The sequence below is a fragment of the Jaculus jaculus genome, chromosome 8, assembly GCF_020740685.1.
Source record: "Jaculus jaculus isolate mJacJac1 chromosome 8, mJacJac1.mat.Y.cur, whole genome shotgun sequence".
Classification (NCBI taxonomy): domain Eukaryota; kingdom Metazoa; phylum Chordata; class Mammalia; order Rodentia; family Dipodidae; genus Jaculus; species Jaculus jaculus.
Genome location: NC_059109.1, coordinates 11316741 through 11339154, shown reverse-complemented (window position 1 = coordinate 11339154; position 22414 = coordinate 11316741). Strand labels below are relative to the sequence as shown.

Sequence of the window (22414 nt, the reverse complement as noted above, 5' to 3'; positions counted from 1 at the left end):
GGGCTGGGTCCCGGAGGAGCCTGTTCTTTCTGACCAACACAAGGCACAGGACAGTCGGGAAAGGCACAGACTGTATTTTTGGTCCTCTGTTCACCTGGCCCCATTATCCCTGCTCCCGGGCTTAGGGTTTCCCCTCCCCAGAGCTTTGGGGGGGCCGTGGGAGCGCAGGCCCCATTCACTCTGTTCTCTTGAGCACGTGGATGAAGTAGCAGGGGATGTAGGCCTGGCCCGGCTTGTAAGGCTTGAAGTCACCCAGGACACTGTGCTGGCACTTGCCCCCAAAGGCCGCTTGGAGCAACTCGGTGAAGGACGCCAAACAGTGTGGGTAGTAGGAGAGCCGGAACTTGCTGCAACAGGGCCCCCCCGGCCAGCATGAGGGCCCTGGCCCCGGCTCTCCCCGCCCCCGTCCCCACCCCCCACCAAGACAAGTGGTACCTGAAGCCGGAAGAGCCATCTGGGCCAGCGCCTGGCACCTGCACCGTGTAGTCCAAGGTCACCATGTGGGCTTTGTTGTTCACCGTCAGCACTGAGGTCGTGATGTCCCTGGTCAAGTCACTCTACAGACAGTGGTGTGGCTGTTAGCCTCCATAACCCACTGCGAGGGCACGGGGCTCCTGGGCCCCCAGGCTCACCCCCCGCCCAGGCTGCCCCACCTTATAATAGATGTTCTTCCCCGGGGGCGCGCAGCCTGTGCTGAGGATGTGGTCGTAGTTGCGATGGTCGATGACCAACAGACCGCCAGGCCTTACCATGCTTGCAATGTTCTTTAGTGCCAGCCGGTGCTCACTCTGGTCACCTGGGCACCGGGCAGGGGCAGAGACTCTGCTTGGCCTCCCAGTTCTACTCCCCCTCCCACTCCTCCCCTCCCCAGGTGCCACTGCGAAGGCCAAAGGCGAGAGGGACACAAAGCAGACAGAGCTGCTTGTCCAGAGCCGGCAGCGGGGGGGGGGGGGGGGGGGGGGGGGGGGGGGTTAGGGGGGGCCTCACCTTTGCAGTCTGGCAAGTGGGCAAAACTGTTGCCAAGACAGATGACTGCATCAAAGCCACCCCCTGCTGGCTTGGGCACATCTTTGTCCAGAGTCATCCAGTTGGCTTCTTCAATGACTGGAGGGAGGCCAGGAGAGAGAAGGGGAATAAGCAGCAGCTCCGACCAAGCGCAGTCTTGACCGGTCTGCTTCAGACCCAGGGGCTCCGCATCCACTTAGAGGAGTCATAGGGCCATGGACAGCGAGACCGGAAGAAAACCATGCTGGAGAATCGGCTCTATTTAGGGGCTTTTCTCGGGGCAACGATAGAACGCTATAAGTACAGCTAAGATTAGTTTACAACCCAGTGCAGTGGCATGTACCTCAAGCCCCAGATAGGCTGAGATGGGAATCATGAGCCTAGGAACTGCAGGCCACCCATGGCAACATAGCACTCCTTTAATCCTAGCACTAGGGAGGCAGAGGTAGGAGGATCACTGTGAATTGGAAGCCACCATGAGACAACATAGTGGATTCCAGGTCACCATGAGTTACAGTGAGACCCTACCCTTAAAACAAAAAAAAAAATTTTTTTTTCACAAAATCATACACTAGCTCCGGGCGTGGTGGCGCACACCTTTAATCCCAGCATTCGGGAGGCAGAGGTAGGGGGAAATGCCATGAGTTCGAAGCCACCCTGAGACTACACAGTGAATTCCAGGTCAGCCTGAGCTAGACTGAGACCCTAACTCGGAAAACCGAAGGGGGGAAAAAAACTAGAGCAGTTCTTGACACCTTGTACCTCACTTTGATGCCTAAGCCTTCCTTTTCAAGAATATGACTGTCTTTTCACTACCCTGAGGGAAATAAGATAACCACCCCTGCATACAGGAGTACTGGGCAGAAAAAAGGGGGATCCTAGTTAGGGGTAGGATGGCAAGAGGGCCTGCTTGGACCCACATACCCCACTTGTCAAAGGCAGGCTCCTGCCGCCGGTTCCAGCGCTCCTTAAGTGCATACTTCAGCATCTTGTCACTGGCATCCACACTCGTCACACTGAAGCCTTCTTCCACCAGCATGATGGAGTCCACCCTGGGTAAAACCAGGTATGAAAGGCTGAGGGGGAGACCTGTACGTGGCACTACTGTGCCAATGTTTCAGAATCACCCCTCTGCCTCCTACTGTCCCTGGCCAGCTCCACTGTCTTGTTTGTTTTAGTTTTCGAGGTATGGTCTCACTCTAGCCCAGGCTGACCTGGAATTCACTATGGAGTCTCAGGGTGGCCTCGAACTCACGGCAATCCTCCTACCTCTGCTTCCCGAGTGCTGGGATTAAAGGCTTGCGCCACCACGCCTGCATTTTTTTGATTTTTTCGAGGTAGGGTCTTGCTCTAGTGCAGGCTGATGTGAAATTCATTATGTGGTCCCAAGCTGGCATGGAACTCACGGTGATCCTCCTACCTCTGCCTCCCAAGTGCTGGGATTTTAAAAGGCCTGCCTGGCTTGGCAACATTTTTTTTTAAGCACCTTTTCAGAACCAGGCACTCTATGAGTGTGCATTAGTTTTCTTGTTTGTTTGTTTGTTTGCTTTTCTGAGGTAGGGTCTCACTCAAACTCAGGCTGACCTGGAACTCACTACGTAGTGCTGGGATGAAAGGCGTGCACCTCCACACCGGGCTGCGTTAATTCTTTTGTCAATCCCATGATTGCCAAAAGAAAGCATTCCCCCCTTGAGAGATGGGCAAAGTGGGGGGTCCTACAAGTTGGAAAACTTACAGGCAGGAGAGGTTAGTATATATGATAAGCTGGTTAGAACATGGGCCACAGGTCTGTATCCCTTCTCCACTAGATGGGAGCCTTGACTTTCCCGGAGCAGTGAGCGGAATATCACTGCACTATACTTACCTCACGGGGTTTGGTGAAGGTTTGGGGAAACGTGTCCTGGCACACTTGGCATGTGCAAACACTGAACCAACGTGAACAACTGCTCAAGGCCATCGGAGCAGGATCTCCCCGCCTCGACCCAAAGCCCGGCTTTTGCTCTGCTGCCCCCCACGAACCATTGCACCCCAGCCCGCAGGGTCTACCCCCACCCCAACACATACACACACATGCACACACACACACACCCCCGAATGCTTGCGGGGCCCGCCCGCCGGGGTCGCCCCCGCCGGGGACTCACCCGGTGCCGCAGGCCACGTCCAGCACCCGCTGGCAGCCGTGCTGGCGCAGCAGCCCGAGCAGCCACGACTTGTACTCGGCGGTGCGGTCGCGCGTGTCGCCGATGTACAGCTGCCACACGCGCGCCGCCTCCCCGTCCGCGTACTGGTCCGGGAGGCCTTCGGCGGCCACCCCCAGGGACCGGGTCCGGTACACGCTGTCCACCATCCTGCCCCGGCGCCTGGCTCTGCAGACACGCGCTCCGCGTTTATAGCGCGGCCGAGCGACGGCGCCACGGGCCAATGGCAGGCGAGCTCGGGGACACGCCCCTCTGTGGACACGCCCCTCCGCGGACACGCCCCCGCTGGGCAACCTCCCGCGCCCGCAACCCAGATGCCTCTCTGCCTCGCAGTCCTGGCCCCTGGCCCTTCTTTTTTTTTTTTAACTTATGTTTTGGTTTTTTTTTTTTTTTTTCATTTATTTATTTGAGAGAAGCAGATAAAGAATGGGAGCGCTCAGGGCCTTCAGCCACTGCAAACAAATTCCAGGTGCACGCGCTCCCTTGTGCATCTGGCTTACGTGGGTCCTGGGGAGTTGAACCTGGGTCCTTTGGCTTTGCAGACAAGTGCCTTAACCGCTCAGCCATCTCTCCATCCCGCCCTGGCCCTTCTTGCCCTTCTGCGATCCCATGTCGGGATAGGTAGGGACACCCCGAGCCTTCGCCCGAGTGGACTGGAGGGGTGGCGAGTGAGCTGACCCACTCCACCCACCCCGACCCAAGTTGGACCGGGAAGAAGCCTTCCAGATCGGCACGGAGCTGGGCACCCAAGCAGGCAGGATTGTTACCACGCCCACTTAGGAACGCTGTCAGCATCCCTTACAGAAAGAAGGCGGCTCAGCCCACCAAAGAGGGCCGCTCGACCACCCAAGGTGGCAGCGTGAGCTCTCTGCGCAAAAAGGTGCCAATCTGGCCATCCAAGCGCAGTCCCCGCCCACCTAAAAACACACCTGTGACTTTCTCTAGAGACTGCTTGGGGCTCTTTCCTCCCCTTGCGCCTTCTAATAAGGCAGAGGCTGGTCCTTCCACTTCCTGATTCCCTGAATACACTCTGTAGACTGCTAAAAACTTCCTAACTGTGGTGGGGTCTGTAAGCCCCTGCTGCTGTGGAGGCTGAGGCAGGAGCATCACTTGTGCGCAAGAGATGGCAGACAAGCAGGGGCGTTGGGGCTCAAGCCTTTAGTCCTAACACTGAAAGAGGCTGAACTGGGAGGATGGCTGTGAGTTCAAGGCCAGCTGGGGCCTACAGAGTGAGTTCTGGGTCAGTCTGGGTTACAGTGAGACCTTGGAGAGAGAGAGACTGAAACCAACCTGGGAATTTACTGAGGCCCCATCATAAACAAACAAACAAAGGCTGGCCGAGTGTGGTGGTGCACACCTTTAATGCCAGCACTACGGAGGCAGAGGTAGGAGGATTGCTATGAATTTGAGGCCAGCCTGAAACTATGTAGTGAAATCCAGTCAGCCTGAGCTAAAGTGAGACTCTACCTTGAAAAATCCAAAAAAGGTGGGCACGGTGGCATTAATCCCAGCACTTGGGAGGCAGAGGTAGGTGGACTGTGGTGAGTTTGAGGCCAGCCTGAGATTACATAGTGAATTGCAAATCAGCCTGGGCTAAAGTGAGACCCTACCTCAAAAACAAAATTTTTTTTCTGTTTTTTAAAAAAGTGAAATTAGTGGGGCGTGGTGGGCCAAGCCCTTTAATCCCAGCACTCAGGAGGCAGAGGTAGGAGGAGCAAGGTGAGTTCAAGGCCACCCTGAGACTCCATAGTGAATTCCCCAAAGGAAAAAAAAAAGTGAAATTATGAAGGCTAGGGAATTAGCTCAGTTGGTAAAGTGCTTGCCCTATACGCACAACACCTGAGTTCTCTATCACCAGAATCCACATTCTAAAAGCACCAGATATAGGGCCTGGGGAGATGGCTCAGTGGATAAGGCACTTGCCCTGCATGTGTGAGAACCAGAGTTCGCCTCTCCAGTATCCACGGAGCTCAGCTGGCAGGGGAGGGGTGGGGTGGGGTGGGGTGGGGTGGGGTGGGGGAGGGCACCCAAACGAGCAGTTAGCTAGACTAGCCACGTGGGCAGGCTCAGTGTTCAAGTGAGACCTTACCTCAATACGTAAAGTGGATAGGGCTGGAGAGGTGGTTTGGTGTGGTTAAGGCACTTGCCTGAGTAAGCCTAAGGACCCAAGTTCAATTCCCCAAGACCCCAATTTCCCACGTAATCCAGATGCACAAGGTGCAGCGTGCGTCTGGATTTTGCAGTTGCTAGAGGCCCTGGTGTCCCCTTCCTCCCTCGTGTGCCTCTTTTTCTGTCTCTGTCTCTCATAAATAAATAAATAAATATAAATAAAGTGGAGGTCAATCGAGGAAGGTATCTCATGTCAATCTTTGGCCTCCCCCCCACACACAAAGTTGGGCATGGTGACACACGCTTGTAATTTGATCAGGTGGGCGGTTCCCTGAGGCTCACAGGCCAGCAGTCTGTCTAGTGTAATTAGGGCAAATTCCAGGACAGTTTGAGACCCTGTATCAACAAAAGGTGGATGGCACCTGTGTACAACACTTTACCTCCACATGTACACACATATACATGCATCTGCACACACAGAAACACACCTTTAAAAATATATTTTATTTTTAATTTATTTGAGAGAAAGAGGCAGAGAGAGAATGGGTGCACCAGGGCCTTCAGCCACTGCAAATGAACTTGATGCATGCACATCCTTGTGCATCTGGCTTACATGGGTCCTGGTTTTGCAGGCAAATGCCTTAACCAATAAGCCATCTCTCCAGCCCAGAAACACACATTTAAACAAAAGGAGAGAAAGAAACTGGGAGGAAAATGAAGTTATATTGAATTGAGGTAACAACCAAAATGTTGGGGAAATAATTGACTTGTCTTACTCATTATAGTTCAGAGGGTAAGGCACTTGCCTCCAAAACCTAATGACCTGGGTTTGAGTCCCTAGTACCCACATAAAGCCAGATGCACAGTGGAACAGGCATTTGGAGTTCATTTGTACAGGAGCTGGATGCTTGCAAAAAAAAATAAATAACAAAAGCCTGACAGGAGCCAGGTGTGGTGGTGCACGCCTTTAATCCCAGCACTCGGGAGGCAGAGGTAGGAGGGCTGCAGTGAGTTGGAGGCCACCCTGAGACTCCATAGTGAATTCCAGGTCAGCCTGGGCTACAGTGAGACCCTACCTTGAAAATCAAGAAAAAAAAACAAAAAGACTGGATTTAAAATACTGAATTTATGTTACTTAGGATAAATTTTCATCCCCCCCATTACTTTTTTTGTGGGGGGAGGGCAGCATTTGTTTTACTGGGAAAGGAATACTGAAGAGGGTTGGGGGGGGTCACTTACCTCATCTATCCTCCCTGAATATCTAAGGACCTGGGAAGTTCTTAGGGTTAGGGAAATGCCGCTTGTTAAAAAATACTTTTATCTATTAGAGAGAGAGAAATATGCACACCAGGACCTCTAGTTGCTACACATGAACCCGAGACACATGTGCCACCTTATGCATCTGGCTTACATGGGTTCTGGGGAATTGAACCTGGCTCCTTAGGCTTCGCAGGCAAGTGCCTTAACTGCTAAGCCATCTCTTGAGCCCACAAACTTTTTCTTTTGGCACTGCTAGTTAAGTGCTCTACACTGAGATATAGCCCCAACCCAACCCTGTGGTTATGTTTTTGTTGTTGTTTTCAAGGTAGGGTCTCACTCCAGCTCAAACTGACCTGGAATTCACTATGTAGTCTCAGGACCCTCCTACCTCTGCCTCCCAAGTTCTGGAATTAAAGGTGCGCACTTAGCAATGCTGCCCATCCCCCCCCCCCGCCATGTTTTATGTTGAGGGTCTCACTCTAGCCCAGGCGGACCTGGAATTCATTATGTAGTTTCAGGCTGGCCTCGAATTCATAGTGATCCCTACACCTCTGCCTCCCCATTGCTGAGATTAGAGGCATGCACCACCATGCTCGGCTTCCTTTTTTTTTTTTTTTTTAATCATTTAATTGGTGCAAATTGGCCTTGCAGTTTTTTCCATCCACCCTTTGTGGTTCTTTCTGGCTGATGAGGGTCTCTTGATGGACTCACCCCTGGGGTCTGACAAGTCGTTTCTGAGGACAAAACACTGGTCCAGAGTTACATTACTGGAGTCCTGCACACTTTGGGGTTATTTCGGTGGGTTTATCTTGGCAATATGGGTTCCAAGTGGCTTCACCTTAAGAGAGCAGGGCATGGTGGCACATGCCTATAACACCAGGACTTGGAAGGTTGAAGTCAGCTTGGGCTACAAACGAAATAAATAAAAATCTGCTAAGCAGACTGCTGCTAGTTCCCACCCCAGCAAGTGCGCTCAGGAAATCCTGTTTCTAGGGGGATCTAGGAAGATGGCTCAACAGTGAAGGCACTTGCTAAGCCTGCCGGCCCGGGGTTTAATTTCCCAGCACCCGTGTAAAGTCAGACCACAAAAGTGATACATCTGACATTCCTTTGCAAGAAGACCATGGTGTGTGTGGCTCCAACTCCCATACAGGGAAAATCTTACTCTATGGCTTGGTATGGTAACTCCCTTATATATTTATTTTATTTTGGTTTTTTGATGTAGGGTCTCATTCTAGTTCAGGCTGACCTGGAATTCACTATGTAGTCTCAGGGTGGCCTTGAACTCGCAACAATTCTCCTACCTCTGCCTTCCGAGTGCCAAAATTTTTAAATTTTTTATTCATTTATGAGAGAGTGAGGCAGATAGAGAATGGGGCATACCAGGTCTTCAGCTGCTGAAAACTAATTCCAGATACACATGCCACCCTGTGCATCTGGCTTAAGTGGGTCCTTTAGCTTTGCAGGCAAGCGCCTTAACCACTAAGCTGTCTCTCCAGACACTCAGGGAGAATCTGAGTTTAAGACCACCCTGGGGCTACAAAATGAATGTCTGGGCTATAGTGAGACCTCGCCTCAAAAAGAAAGAGAAGCTGGAAGCCAGACGTGGTGGCGCATATCTTTAGTCCCAGCATTCAGGAGGCAGAGGTAGGAGGATCCCCACGAGTTCAAGGCCACCCTGAGACTACACAGTGAATTCCAGGTCAGCCTGAGCTGGAGTGAGACCCTACCTTGAAAAACAAAACAAGAGAGAGAAGCCAGGCATGGTGGTGCATGCCTTTAATCCCAGCACTTGGGAGGCAGAGGTAGGAAGATCACTGACTTTGAGGCCACCCTGAGAATATAGAATGAATTCCAGGTCAGCCTGGGCTAGAGTGAGACCTTATCTCGAAAAACCAAAAAAAAAATTAAAGTTAACTTGAGCTCCACTAAGCTCTACTGAGATGGGAGGGTGTGTGAAAAAGTGGGTGGTAACACCCAAATTCAAAGACGTGTGTAAATGGTGGCAAGAGGACATGGAAACCTGGCACCCGGCCCCTGCCTTCTGCCCCTTCTAGACTAGGCCAGGTCGGTCTGCTGGGAGGAGAGCCAGTCAATGCGCAACACCTTGCCCGGAGAGCTCCTGGGCAGTCGCAGGTCAAGGAGCACAGCAGTCCCGGCAGAACCGCCTTCTGGTGGGGCAAGGTTTGGGCCAACACCCCATGAAGTTTATGGGACTTGCCTTCTTAATTTATGTGTATGGGTGGAGAGATTTGCAGGCAAGTGCCTTCACTGCTAGGCCATCTCTCCAGCCTTCATATGCTTTAAAAAAAATTATATATATATATATATATATATATATATATATATATATATATATATATATATATATATATATATCAGGCATGGTGGCAAAGGCCTTTAATCCCAGCACTCAATTGGAAGGCAGAGGTAGGAGGATCACCATGAGTTCAAGGCCACCCTGAGACTACATAGTTCCAGGTCAGTCTGGGCCAGAGTAAGAGACCCTACCTTGAAAAACAAAACCAACCAAAAAAAAAAAAAAATTATTGGGAGGGGGTCACGCCAGGGTCCCTCCCTAGCAGCTGCACAGGAACTCCAGATGCATGTGCCACCTTGTGCATCTGGCTTACATGGGTCCTGGGGAACTGAACCTGGGTCCTTTGATATTGCAGACAAGCACCTTAACTGCTAAGCCATCTCTCTCCAGCCCTCATCCTTTTAAGTCACTGATGCTCTGGGAACAGATGAAAGCCAAATGACACAGAATGGCCACCAGAACCCACACAGTCCTGGGATTTCCAAACAGATGGCTACGTCTGCCTCTGGACTCCCCCACCCCCCACGCCCAGCCATCTCATAGGCACAGTAGCAAGTCCAAGACATGTCCTGACTAGACCAGAACCTCATGGCCCACCAACCCCTTTGGCAGCGTCAGAACACTGGTCCTGGAGGTGACTAGACCAAACTGACCCACTTTCCAAAGGGCCTTCCTAAGCCTCAACAGCCCAAAGAGCAAAAGCTTCCACTCACCATGCTTGGGGCCCTAACCTGGGAGAGGGGGCCTCACTCCCCCTGCCCCTAGCACAGCTCAGCCAGGTACAGAGCCCACAGGGAAGGTCAGCCAGTCAGTGCATGGTTCAGGGTGGGGAGGATGTCCCCAAGAAGGGACAGGTGCTTCCTATCATCCCGTCAGTACCGGGGACCCCCGAACACAGGGCCTCATGAACTAACCGAGCTCATGCTCCTTACTGCTTAGCGACACCCCAACTGTCCCAATTCCTTCTGCTAGGCTGTGCTGTGGACTTCTCCCATGCTGGGTAAGTGATCTACCATTGAGCTACATGTCCAGCCTCTCCTCCCATGCTTTCTTGTTAAACTTTGAGGCGGGCACACCTTTCAAGAGGCTGGGATTACTGGCTTCCTATTTTCAATAGTCTCATGGTGGGTCAAGGCCAAGAAACCAAACCAGTTGAACATGAATTACGCTGTGTCAGGGGTGGATAGCAGGGGCTTTGCAGCTGTGGATAGCTGAGAAGGCAATGGATTCAAGAGTCTGAAAACCAGAGCCCCAGCTCTATGGCTTTCAGGAAGACCTTGGCCTCATCACCTGAGCAGCATGTCTTGCTTTTGTTTTTGTTTTCCGAGGCAGGGTCTCGCTCTAGCCCAGACTGACCCGGAATTCATTATGTAGTCTCAGGGTGGCCTTGAATTCATGACAATCCTACCTCTGCCTCCTGAGTGTGTGCACCAACATGACTTGCTATCTGTCCTCTTTCTACAGACTAACGAAACCCACCTTATAGGATATCCTATAACTTAAAGCACTACAGTTATCAGCACCAGGACTGGCAGCAAAGCCTTGATCCATGCCCCAGGACAAACAGGGCGGCACCCGAGCCTCCCGCCCCTCTTCCTACAGGTCAGCCTCCCTGTTCCTCCCTGCCTAGGAGAGCATGGTGTAACCAGGACTTGTTGGGACTCGGAGTACAACAGTCCGGAAGAGCAGAGGGACCAAATGTGGTCAATCAGGGAACAAGGTTCAAGAACAGGAAGGGCCCACATGGACGCAGGAAGGAGGGAGGGAGGGAGGGGTGGCAGCTCCTGGTGTCCAGTAAACACTTTACACAACAAATGGCAAGGGCCTGGGGGAAGAGTGGGAGGGGAGGAGGGCAGCCAGGTGCCCAGGACACAAGTACACAGCAGGGGCCAGGGAGCAGAGTGGGGAGGGCGTGGGGAGAGCAAGGGCAGCTGCGTGGCAGCGTCCATCACCATGCTGGGCTTCACCCCTTGCCCACACCTACCCTCCACCCAAGACAGTGCTGGGCACTCACTCCAACTACAGTTGGCAGGTTCAGCTTCCCCCGTGAGGGTGGCAGTACCCTCTCCCTCTTCAGCCCCCGAGGCTGGAGGGAAGGGGCAGGAAGGAGCAACAAGGGGCTCCGGGGCACCTCTGGGGACTGAAGAGGACTCGGGAATCGGAACCAAAAGGCCAAAAGTTTTTTACTCTGTGAGCCCCGGGGTGAAGGGCCGGGCAGCGCACGAGCGTCCACGGGAAGGGTGGGTAGAAACAGGGGGTTGTGAGGGCTGCAGTCTTACTTCTCTGCGGGGGTAGGAGCAGGGCGCTCTCCACTCTGGAGATGCTCCAGTCCTGGTGCCCAGTGCCCGGGCTACCCCCTGTGAGTTCACACTGGAGTCCCCAAAGTCCTAAACCACAGGCCTGCCTGCAGCCTGTCAGGAGACAGATGCCTGGTAGAGGGGATGGCTGATCCCGGCAGCTGTGGCTGCTCTGAGATCTTCCTGGGGCTTGCATCTGTCCTGGGCAGAAAGAGGATGCAGGAGCGCAGGGCACCTGAAGTCGGGAGGGGCGCCATCCTGCCAGCCGGAGCCCTGCTCTTCGCTCTTCAGCTTCGGGGCTGGGGGCTTGGTTCGGGGCCTGGGGCTGGTGGGCCCGGCTCAGAGCTCATCGGCGAAGCGCGGAAAGGAGAGGAGGACGCCTTCTGACACCCTCCTCCTCGAGGCTCCCTGCAGGCCTCCCCTCTCTTTTCTCTGCTTGCCGCTGGTGCTTGAAGGCAGGAGGAGGGTGCAGCCCAGGCAGGAGACGGGAAGCTTGGGGGGAGAGCCCCCAGGCCTGTCAGCCCTGAGGTCAGGGGTCTTGGCTCAAGGACACTGGGTTGGACTCACAGCTCATCAGGGGGGCTGTGTGGGAGAGGGGATGCTTTCTGCACACCCTCCTCTTCCTCTTCAGGGCTGCTGTCTCCCTCCAGGCCCCCCAGTTCTTTCCTCTGCTTGCTGTGGCCCCTGGAGGACTTGGCCGTGCTGCCCTTCTTCTTGGACTTCTTTCCTCCCAGGGCAGCTGTGTCCCCTTTCTTGCCAGACCACCGCTCTGCCAGGCAACCTAAAGGGAAGTAGAGAGAGGCCTCCGGAGGGCTTGCCGTGGGGCAGCACGAGCCTGCAAGCCGCCAGTAAGAGGAGCGGCAGGGCTGGGATGAGGCTCAGTGGTAGAGCAGTGGCCTCGCATCCTCAAGGCCCTGGGATCGATCCCCAGTTCGCGTCCTCAAGGCCCTGGGCTCGATCCCCAGTTCGCATCCTCAAGGCCCTGGGATCAATCCCCAGTTCGCATCCTCAAGGCCCTGAGATCGATCCCCAGTTCACGTCCTCAAGGCCCTGGGATTGATCCCCAGTTCCCGTCCTCAAGGCCCTGGGATCAATCTCCAGTTCGCGTCAAGGCCCTGGGATCAATCCCCAGTACCAAACACACAAAAAACACTTCCAGGTGGTGCCTAGGGCCACCCTCCCCCCACCCCAGGCTCAGTGTGCTTAGGGCGTTGCCTCATCTTCTCTCATGAAGCTTGCTAAGGGCAGGTGTTCTAGAATGCCCTCTCCTCCCCTCTCCCGAGAGGGGGCACATAGGATGCACGGCCATCTCCCGCCTCAGACTCACTGGTGTCCTTGCCCTTCAGCACGTGGTTGGCGCACAGGAATTCAGTCAGGTCCTCCTCCTGGTGGTTCCTGTACCAGTCCTCGATCACCTCCTCAAACTCTTCCACCAGCACGTCGCACTGTGAATCACACCACCAGGGACTGGCAAAGCCCAAACGCCCCACTGGCTCTCAGGGCACTTGGCTAACATTCAAGACCCTCTGAGAGACAGGCAGATGGCCTGAGAGGGGAAAGGCTGTGGCCAGTCACCAGCTCTTGCTCTGGGTGGTCTTCCCCAGTGCAGACCCACCCCCACCCACCCCCGCCGGGGGCAGCAGGCTGACAGGGCCCTACCTGCTTCTTGAGGTCAGCCACCTCAGCAGAGGTCTCGTTCCACAGCTCATACGGGATGTCCATCACAACCTTGACCCCTTTATGCACCAGGTTGTGCAACGTCTCAAACGTCTCCGACATACCCTGGAGGAGGCAACCCGACATGGGAGCGGGGCCGTCTTCCCTGCCTCCCGCCCTCCTCTGCTGCTGTCCGCAAATCTGCGTCACACAAGTCAAGACCTCGGAGGCCTCTCACCTTTGACCTGACCTCTTTCAGGCTGGCCGGCCACCACCCCTGCTCACACACAACTTGACCCACATCCTCCTCGCCCCTGTACTGGTCAAAAATATCTGCTGTTGTCCTCTGGCCCTTTGAACTTGGGCTCCTTTTCCAGGAATGAGCTTGTCTTGACTGGGCACACTCATTCTCTAGACTCTGGCCTCTCAAGGTGAAGGTCACCACCTCACATGAGGGTCACATTACAATGTGAGGGGTTGTGGAAAATTTGCGAACAGTGAAAGATTTCTGAAAGCGGAAAGATCAAAAATTAATTCAAGGCCAGGCATGGTGGTGCACTCCTTTAATGCCAGCACATGGGAGGCAGAGGTAGGAAGATCACTGTGAGTTTGAGGCCACCATGAAACTACACAGTGAATTCCAGGTCAGCCTGGGCTAGAATGAGACCCTACCTCAAAAAAAAGGGGGGGGGGGAGTTGGAGGGATGGCTTAGCGGTTAAGGCGCTTGCCTGAGAAGCCTAAGGATCCAGGTTCGATTCTCCAGATCCCACATAAGCCAGATACACATGACGGCACATGCATCTGCAGTTAGTTTGCAGTGGCTAGAGGCCGTGATGCACGCATTCTCTCTTTTGCTCTCTCTAACAAACAAATAAATAATAAAATACTTAAAATAAAACACACACAAAAAAAAAATATATGGGCCAAGGTGGCACACGCCTTTAATTCCAGCACTTGGGAGGCAGAGGTAGGTGGATCTCTGTGAGTTTCAGGCCACCCTGAGACTACACAGAATTCCAGGTCAGCCTGGGCTAGAGTGAGACCCTACCTTGAAAAACAAAAACAAAAACAAAACAAAACAAAAACTGGGCCAGGCATGGTGGTGCACACTTTTAATCCCAGCACTGGGGAGGCAGAGGTAGTAGGATTGCCGAGAGTTCGAGGCCACCCTGAAACTACATAGTGAATTCCAGGTCAGCCCGGGCTGGAGTGAGACCCTAGCTTGAAAAATTAAAATTAAAAAAAATTATTCAAAATCAAACACAAGAAATGTGAGGTGTTTCTGGCAGACCCACCCATGTTACGCTGTGTTTCCCCCACTGCAGCCGTGGCTGTGAACATGCAACACGTGCACTTTGCACCACACATTGTCATGCCACACGCCACCAATGACACTGCTTACAACACCTCGGCTCACATTCAAGACACTGCTACAAACGGCAGCGTTTTCACTGTAGTCTTCTCACAGAAACATCACAGATTACTTATGGAAAGCAAAGCCTTTCAGCATTTTCCTGTCATCATTGTTCATCATGTAAGTATCAAATATATATGTGTAATTTTGGTTTTTTGAGGCAGGGTCTCACTCCAGCCCAGGCTGACCTGACACACACTCTGCAGTCCCAGGATGGCCTCAGACTCACAGGGATCTTCCTACTTCCACCTTCCAGGTGCTGGAATTACAGACCTGCACCACCAATGCCTGGCTCCATATGAGTTTTAAAGATAAACCCAAGACTTCTGCTTGAAATCTCAAAAGATCTCAGAGGATTACGCCCTGTGTTAGAAGGGATCTTAGGGGGAAAATGCGGGACAGACGCTGAGGACATATGGGTCTATTGCCAGCAGCAGTTCCTTTTCCAGGAAGAAAAGTACCTTAAATATAACACAAGGTACCCTGATCAGGGTCTGAAGAGTGGCCTCCAAGTGGGTTCACAGAATGAATTGGGCAATCATTCCCTCAAAGTATTTTTTCTTTCCCCAAGGTAGGGTCTCACTCTAGCCCAGGCTGACCTGGAATTCACTATGGAGTCTCAGGGTGACCTTGAACTCATGGTGATCCTCCTACCTCAGCCTCCCAAACACTGGGATTAAAGTCCTACATCACCGTACCTGGCTTTTTGTTGTTGTTGTTGTTGTTGTTTTAAGGCAGGTCTCATGTAGACTGGCCTTGAATTTGATATTTGGCTCAGGCTGGCCTTGAACTCCTGATTCTCTTGCCTCTACCTCCCAAATGCTGGGATTACAAGTATGTAATACCTGGCTCCAAGTGTCTTCTGACATTTCCCCTACCATACCACTTCCAGGTCTGCAACGTCCTGAACCAGTCCTGTCTGCTCAAGTTATTTAGGGCTCCATGACAGCTGCTGGAGCACTTCTGTCTGTGTCTGACAGGGCAGTGGACCCTGGCGTGTGGGCCCAGGCCATCGTGAATGCTCCTGACGCAACTCAAGAGTCAGGTCACTCAGCAGGGAACAGTGCAAAGTGCTACCCAAGAACGTGAAGAAACAAGGAGGACGGTTCCCCAGGGTGACCTGCAAAGCACACACAACAGCAGACACACGGAGGTCCATGTGGGCCGAGTCCAGGAGGGGATGAGGCATAAGCACAAAGCCAACCTTGGCAAACCGGTTGCTGCCAGTCCGCTCCTTGTGCAGGCTGTAGTCCAGGAGCCTCTTGCAAATGGTCTCAGTCACTTCAATTAACCGTAAGTCCCTGCCGAGACAGCAGCACGAGAGGAACTGAGTTCTCCTCCCAGCCCCGTCGGTTAACGGTCCGGCCCTCCAGCCCTGCTGCCCAACACGTGCACATCTCAGCAACCGGAAGGCAGAGCTGGAAGGAAGACAGGTCATCTGCTCTGGAAGCTCTGGAACACAGACCAGACAGACAATGTCTTAACAGCTCTAGGTCAAGGTTTTGGGTGTTTGGCTATGGTGTCTAAGATCAAACCCAAGGCCCTGCACATGCCAGACAAAAGTTCTACCACTGAGGGCTAGATAGAGAGAAAGCTTAGTGGTTAAGGCGCTTGCCTGCAAAGCCAAAGGACCCAGGTTCGATTCCCCAGGATGCAAGTAAGCCAGATGTACAAAGTAGTACGTGTGTCTTGAGTTCCTCTGCAGTGGTGTCCTAGCGTGCCCATTCTCTCTCTTAAACAAACAAACAAATAAGAGAGTTCTATCACTGAGTTATAAACCAAGCCAATCAATTTTTGTTGTTGTTGGCTTGCTTTTATGAGACAGGGTCCTCGAACTCACTCTGTAGTCCAAGCTGGCCTAGAACTCAGAAATCCTCCTACCTCAGTCTCCCAAATGCTGGGATTGTGTGCCACCATAACTGGTTCCATCCATTTACTTTTTTATTTTCACTTATATGTATTTTCTTTTTTTTAAAAAAAAATTATCTATTTATTAGAGAAAGAGAGAGAGAGGGAAGGAAGGCAGAAAATAGACAAACAGAATGGGCACTCCAGGGCCTCTAAACCACTGCAAACGAACTCCAGATGCATATGACACTTTGTGCATCTGGCTCACATGGGTAGTGGGGAATCGAACCTGGGTCCTTAGGCTTCACAGGCAAGCACCTTAGTCACTAAGCCATCTCTCCAACCCATATTTTTTTTTCTTATGGCACTGGAGCTCAAACCCAAGGTACCATGCATGGTAGACAAATGTTCTATGACTTGTGGTTTTGTTTTGTTTTCCCGCTGAGATAGGGTCTCGCTCTAGCCCAGGCTGATGTGGAATTCACTATGTAGTCTCGGGCTGGCCTCAAACTCAAACTCACAGCAATTCTCCTACCTCTGCCATCCAAGTGCAGGAATTAAAGGCATGCACCACCACACACAGCCACTTCTACCTTTTTTTGTGTTTTGGTTTTTTGAGGTAGGGTCTCACTCTAGTCCAGGCTGACCTGGAATTCACTATGGAGTCTCAGGGTGGCCTCGAACTCATGGCAATCCTCCTACCTCTGCCTCTGGAGTGCTGGGATTAAAGACATGTGCCACCATGCCTGGCCACTTCTACTTTTTGGTAAAACAAAATGTATCAATTTTTTTTTTTTTTTACAAGTAAGATCTTGTCACTATTACAATTTGAATTTTGGACCATGGGATACTTTTTATAATAATGGAAAATGTTAATAAAAATTGAGAAAAAAAAATTTGAATTTTGGGCTAGGGAGATGGCTCAGCAGTTAAGGTGCCTGCCTGTAAACCCTAATGACTTGAGTTTGATTCCTTATTACCCATGTAAAGCCAGATACAAAAGGTGATACATGCAGCTGGACTTCATTTGCAGCAGCTAGAGGCCTGGGGTGTCCATTCCCTCTCTCCTTGCAAACGAATAAATAAAAATATTGAAGCCAGTCGGGTGTGGTGGCACACACCTTTAATCCCAGCACTTGGAAGGCAGAAGTGGGCCACCCTAAGACTACACAGTGAATTCCATATCAGCCTGAGCTAGAGTGAGATTCTTCTTCAAAAATAAAAAACTAAAAAGGGGCCTGGAGAGATGGCTTAGTGGTTAAGCACTTGCCTGTGAAGCCTAAGGATCCCCGTTGGAGGCTTGATTCCCCAGGACCCACGTAAGCCAGATGCACAAGGTAGCATGTGAGTCTGGAGTTCGTTTGCAGTGGCTAGAGGCCCTGATGCACCCATTCTCTCTTTTTCTCTCTCTATCTCTTTCTTTGTCTGTTGCTCTCAAATAAATAAATAAAGAACAAAAAAAAAAAAAAGAAAGAAAGAAAGAAAGAAAGAAAGAAAAGAAAAAACCAAAAAGATGCAGGGCATGGTGGCACACGCCTTTAATCCTAGAACTGGGGAGGCAGTCTTATCAGCCAGTTCAACTTCAGCATTCTCACCAGTAGGTCTTCCAGCCTTCACCATGAAGTACTGTTAAATTCTTCTAATTCAGCCTTTTGACTCCCCCCTCCCCCACCCAAGGCAGGGTCTTGCTCTAGCCCAGGCTGACCTGGAATTCACTCTGTAGTCTCAGGCTTGCTTTGAACTCACAATGATCCCCTTACCTCTGCCTTCATAGTGCTGGAAGTGAATGTGTGCATCACATCTGGCCCTATGTTACCAATTTTTCAAAAAATTTTTTTCTTTTTCTTCTTTTTATTTATTTATTAGAGTCAGAGAGAGAGGGAGAGAGAGAGAATGGGCGTGCCAGGGCTTCTAGCCACTGCAAATGAACTCCAGATGCATGTGTCCTCTTGTGCATCTGGCTAATGTGGGTCCTGGGGAAGTGAACCTGGGTCATTTGGCTTTGCAGGCAAACGCCTTAACTGCTAAGCCATCCCTCCAGCCCGCCCTACGTTAGCAGTTTTTAAAACATTGCACTGGTGGCTAGCCTTCCCTGATCTAGCTTCATCAGTCTTGCTTCTATAGAGGAGAAATTTGAGACCCAGAGAAGGGAACATGCTTCTGAAGATTGCCTGATTAGTTGGGGCAGAGCCAAATGACAAATTTCGGGTCTCAGTGAGAACTGACACCCTTGTGTGGGTTTGCCCTAGCTGGAAGAAAAGGAACCGGAAGCCACCCCAAAACAAAGCAGGCTGCTAAATCCCCATTCACTTACGACTTGGTGTATTTGACGCCAGAGGCCTTCCGGTCCAGGATGCCATAGCCTGTGTCAATCACCTCCTTGGTCTTGCCCGTTTCTTCAAAGGCTGACTTCAGTTCCACAGCCACATATTTACACACTGGGGAAGAAAGATGAACACAATCTGCTGAGTACTAGGAGCCTCTGATAGGAGGCCGTACCTCCAGTGGAATCCACTGTATGAAATGGAGCTCCAGGGCCATTAGTCACCGCCCATGTCCACGCTCAGGGCTTACTTAAACCCCAACCCTATCATATTTCTTAAGAAGAAAGGCTGGAAAGCTAAAAAAAAAAAAAAAAAAAAAAAAAATTGAAAGTGGTTAGTGCCCTTAAAAGCTTAGCTGTCCAGTTTCCTGACAGCATAGTAAAACTTCCTTCCCCAGAAAGCCTTCTTAAAAAAAAAAAAAAAAAGTTTTATTTATTTGTTTATTAGAGAAAGAGAGCAAATGGGTGCACCAGGACCTCTGGGCACTAAAAATGAACTCCAGACACATGCCCCGCTATGTGCATCTGGCTTAGGTGCATTCTGGGGAATTGAACCTGAGTCCTTAGGCTTTGCAGGCAAGTGCCTTAACCACTAAGCCATCTCTCCAGCCCCAGAAAGGCACTCTTAACTAGTCTCAGTTCCCTTCACCGTGGGCCTCTGCCAGATTCATGTCCACCTAAACTGCAGGGGACCCCACAGTGTGAGCTATGTATCCGAGTTCTTTTGTGTTGCTCGGCAGATGTTGGATGCTTGATGACTGTGGCTGTCAGAGCTCAAGTGTGTGACCAAGCAGCTTGTGATGGCTCGGGCTAAAATACCAGGAGCAGGCTAAGTGCCATCTGCACTGTTTAAACACTGACAGTGGAGTTTGGCTGAAACCAATTTACCAGGGAAATAACTACACCCCCTGCAGGCTTGCTTGGTGAAATTTTGTAACAAGTATATTAATTGATGCCTCGGAGAACTTGGAACGCACAGAAGTTCCAAATTATAAGCTGGTGATCTCACAGTCTGCAGTGCACTGAGGTCGTCTCCCCTCTCCAGCTCTCCATCCTGGGCCATCTGGGTTCTGTCCTGTACTCCACGCAAACTCATCATTTTTTTTTTTCTGGCTCATCTGCCCCGTTCTCCCACACCCTCCACGTGTCGTACTCCAGAAGAGGAGGTTTGGAATATCCTTTCTCTCTTACAACAACCGACCATAACCTTGCTTCTCAATCCTGCCAGACATTACCTCTTCAAGACCCCCTCTAGGGATCCCTTCCAGAACCAGACTTGGAGGAAGCTCATGGCACAGACCCCAGGCCCTCACCCTCCCGGACATCCACCCGCTCTCGTTTCTGGGCAGGTTCTTCCTTCCTCTCTGCTGGGGCCTGTTCCACTCAGGCTACTAAGCCTCAAGGCAGGCGTTGTGGGCAGACACACTCAACATTTAACAACATCGGTGTAACAGTAATAAATAAATACAGTATTAAAAGGAGCCCAAGGGTTGCAGTTTGCCAAACCACTCTGTGACTGAAAAGCCTTTGTAAATGAATCTTCGCCAATTACAAAATGAGGTTAGGCTACAGTGATCTCTAAGATACTTCCCTGCTCTATGTTTCTGAGTCTCTGAAGGGAAAAGGGGAGCTTTCCTAGGCCTTGTGATCAAAAGAGAAGCACTAGGGGCTAGAGAGAAAAAGGAAGGCTTGAAATCCACAAAGGATGTCAGCTAGAACTAGAGGAGGGGCCTGGAGAGATGGCTTAGCTGTTAAGGCATTTGTCTGCAAAGCCAGAAGATCCCCGTTCGACTCTCCAGGACCCATGTAAGCCAAATGCAGAAAGGGGCAGGTGCATCTGGAGTTTGTTTACAGTGGCTGGAGGCCCTGGTGTGCCCATTCTCTCTCCCTCCCTCTGCTTCTTTCTCTCTCTCTCAAATAGTTGTTTGTTTGTTTTTTTCTAAAAAGGGATAGGGAAATGGCTTAGCAGTTAAGGTGTTTGTATGTGAAACCTAAGGACCCTGGTTCTGTTCCCCAGGACCCATGAAAGCCAGATGCAAAAGGGGGTGTATGCATCTGAAGTTTGCAGTGGCTGGAAGCCCTGGTGCGTCCATTCTCTTTCTCTCTGCCTCTCTCTCAAGTAAATAAATAAAATATTTTTTAAAAAAAAGACAGAACTAGAGGAAGAATGGAAGGAAAGCATTTGACATAGACTACAGTCTATCCCACTGCACCCCCCCCTCCCCACCCTGACAGTAAGGTCAGCTATCTCTAGATCTCTTTAATCACTCAAATGGAAGGATTATGTCTCACAACTCCCTCTCTCCACTTCCCAGTGCTGAGGGAACATCTGGCCTGGTTGTAGGCTTTAAAATCAGTTAAAATGAATTTCCATCTAACTTTTCTGGGGGCCTAGGGTTAGGACATAGAAAGGAAGGAATGACAGCCGGACGGGGTGGCGCATGCCTTTAATCCCAGCACTCAGGAGGCAGGGGTAGGAGGCCACCCTGAGACTACATAGTGAATTCCAGGTCAGCCTGAGCTAGCTTGAGTACCTACCTCGGAAAACCAAAAAAAAAAAAAAAAAGAGAGAGAGAGAGAGAGATAGAGAAACAGAGAGAAAGGAAGAAATGACTGTAAAAGTCCTTAACAGAAATAAAGGGGAGGACAAAATCTGGAATCTGTGGCCAATTCTTTCACATGGGCATGCTGGGGCCTGCAGCCACTATAAACAAACTTCAGATACATGCATCCCCTTGTGCATCTGGCTTACATGGGTCCTGGAGAGTCGAACCGGGATCCTCTGGCTTTGCAGGCACATGTCTTAACCACTAAGCCATCTCTCCAACCCCTTAAGTTTTCTTTCTTTTTTTTAAATATATTTTTATTTATCCTAAAATCTTTTTTCTCTCACCCAAATACTCCCAAAGCTCCAATGCTTCTGGGCCACACACACACACACACACACACACACACACTCACTCACAGCTCCTCCACCTTATCATATGCGACCCCCAAAGCAGCTTTTGGATGCCTACCAGATACCGTGGGACTGAATATATGAGGACATTTGAGTCCCTGTGTTCAAGCAGCTGTTAGTGTGGACAACATACAGCCCCACAACATGAGGCTGCAGTGCAGGGCACAATGAGGTTCACTTCCCAAGACTATGGCCCCTTTCAGTTCCTCCAACTCGTCCTCAGCTTCTTAGCCCGCAGGTCTCTTCATCTGCCCCTGCTTCTGTGGTTCCTCCCCGCTGGGTGGGTCCTCCTCTACTTTTCCTGGCCAACTCCTAATTTCTCTGCAGGCTTCCCAGATCAAGCATTCCTTCAACCCCCACTTTTAGGCTAAATTAGCTATTCTTCACCCGGCCTGTTTTTTGTTTTTTTTTTCCTTTTTTTCCTTCCTCCCCTATTGGGGTGTCCCAGCCCATAGCGGGACCGGTGACCCTCCAAACTCTGCAAAGCCCAGAACCATGCATCCCCAGGACCCTTCCCCACACGCCCCGCCCCTCCGGCAGGATCCGCCTCGCGGGCCCCGCCCCCTCACCTTCGCATTTGCTGGGCAATCGAACCCAGTCGGTCTCCTCCGCCCTGACGTGGCTCGGGCCTAGCTCCGGGGCTGGCGGCGGCAGCAGCAGCAGCAGCAGCAGCATGGGAAGCACGAGGCCGCGGGCCGCCAGCTCAGGCAACGACTCCATGCTCCCCAGCCGGACGCCGACCTGGACGGACCCGGGCTGCGCTTCCTCCTGCGGGCGCGGAACGGCTTTCCCTACCCCCCCCTTACCTCGCTCAACCAACCCCGAGCTGCTTCCGGGATTGCACACGTGCCTCGGCGTCACCACGGCAACAGCGAGCCCCTCACCCGCTCTCTCCCCGCTTGGCGCCTTCCGAGCGGACGAAGGCCCCGCGGACGAAGCAGCCAATGGGCTTTCTCCGGGTTTGCGTTACTGTCCAATGGGAAGACGAGGATGTTTCGGCTCTGGCCAGTAAGAGAGCGGATGG

At 51.7% G+C, this 22414-nt stretch overlaps 2 protein-coding genes across 2 annotated transcripts; both read right to left on the bottom strand.

Annotated features, from left to right (window-relative positions):
* Positions 1 to 53: 53 nt before the first annotated feature.
* On the bottom strand, positions 54 to 3352 carry Gnmt (glycine N-methyltransferase). Its single transcript, XM_004649495.2, has 6 exons — positions 3147 to 3352; positions 1930 to 2057; positions 988 to 1104; positions 654 to 796; positions 436 to 557; positions 54 to 347 (listed from the first exon to the last, which is right to left on the bottom strand). Exons 1-6 carry the CDS (start codon positions 3350 to 3352, stop codon positions 176 to 178), a joined length of 888 nt encoding a protein of 295 aa, XP_004649552.1. The 3' UTR covers positions 54 to 175.
* A 7705-nt stretch (positions 3353 to 11057) lies between these two features.
* On the bottom strand, positions 11058 to 22182 carry Cnpy3 (canopy FGF signaling regulator 3). The gene is made up of 6 exons (XM_004649496.2): positions 21960 to 22182; positions 18423 to 18546; positions 15465 to 15561; positions 12849 to 12971; positions 12517 to 12634; positions 11058 to 11970 (listed from the first exon to the last, which is right to left on the bottom strand). Exons 1-6 carry the CDS (start codon positions 22108 to 22110, stop codon positions 11753 to 11755), a joined length of 831 nt encoding a protein of 276 aa, XP_004649553.1. The 5' UTR covers positions 22111 to 22182; the 3' UTR covers positions 11058 to 11752.
* Between the last annotated feature and the right edge of the window lie 232 nt (positions 22183 to 22414).

Bases quoted from the DNA above. Each gene is read 5' to 3' on its own strand.
- Gnmt (XM_004649495.2), bottom strand. From the start codon at position 3,352: ATGGTGGACAGCGTGTACCGGACCCGGTCCCTGGGGGTGGCCGCCGAA. The intron at 2,058-3,146 runs GTGAGTCCCCGG...GGTTTTACCCAG, and splicing joins GACGTGGCCTGCGGCACCGG to GGTGGACTCCATCATGCTGG. The intron at 1,105-1,929 runs GTATGTGGGTCC...GCCTCCCTCCAG, and splicing joins GCCTGCCTTTGACAAGTGGG to TCATTGAAGAAGCCAACTGG.
- Cnpy3 (XM_004649496.2), bottom strand. From the start codon at position 22,110: ATGGAGTCGTTGCCTGAGCTGGCGGCCCGCGGCCTCGTGCTTCCCATG. The intron at 12,972-15,464 runs GTTGGCTTTGTG...TGCCTCCTCCAG, and splicing joins GCAGCAACCGGTTTGCCAAG to GGTATGTCGGAGACGTTTGA. The intron at 12,635-12,848 runs GTAGGGCCCTGT...TGTGATTCACAG, and splicing joins TGGCTGACCTCAAGAAGCAG to TGCGACGTGCTGGTGGAAGA.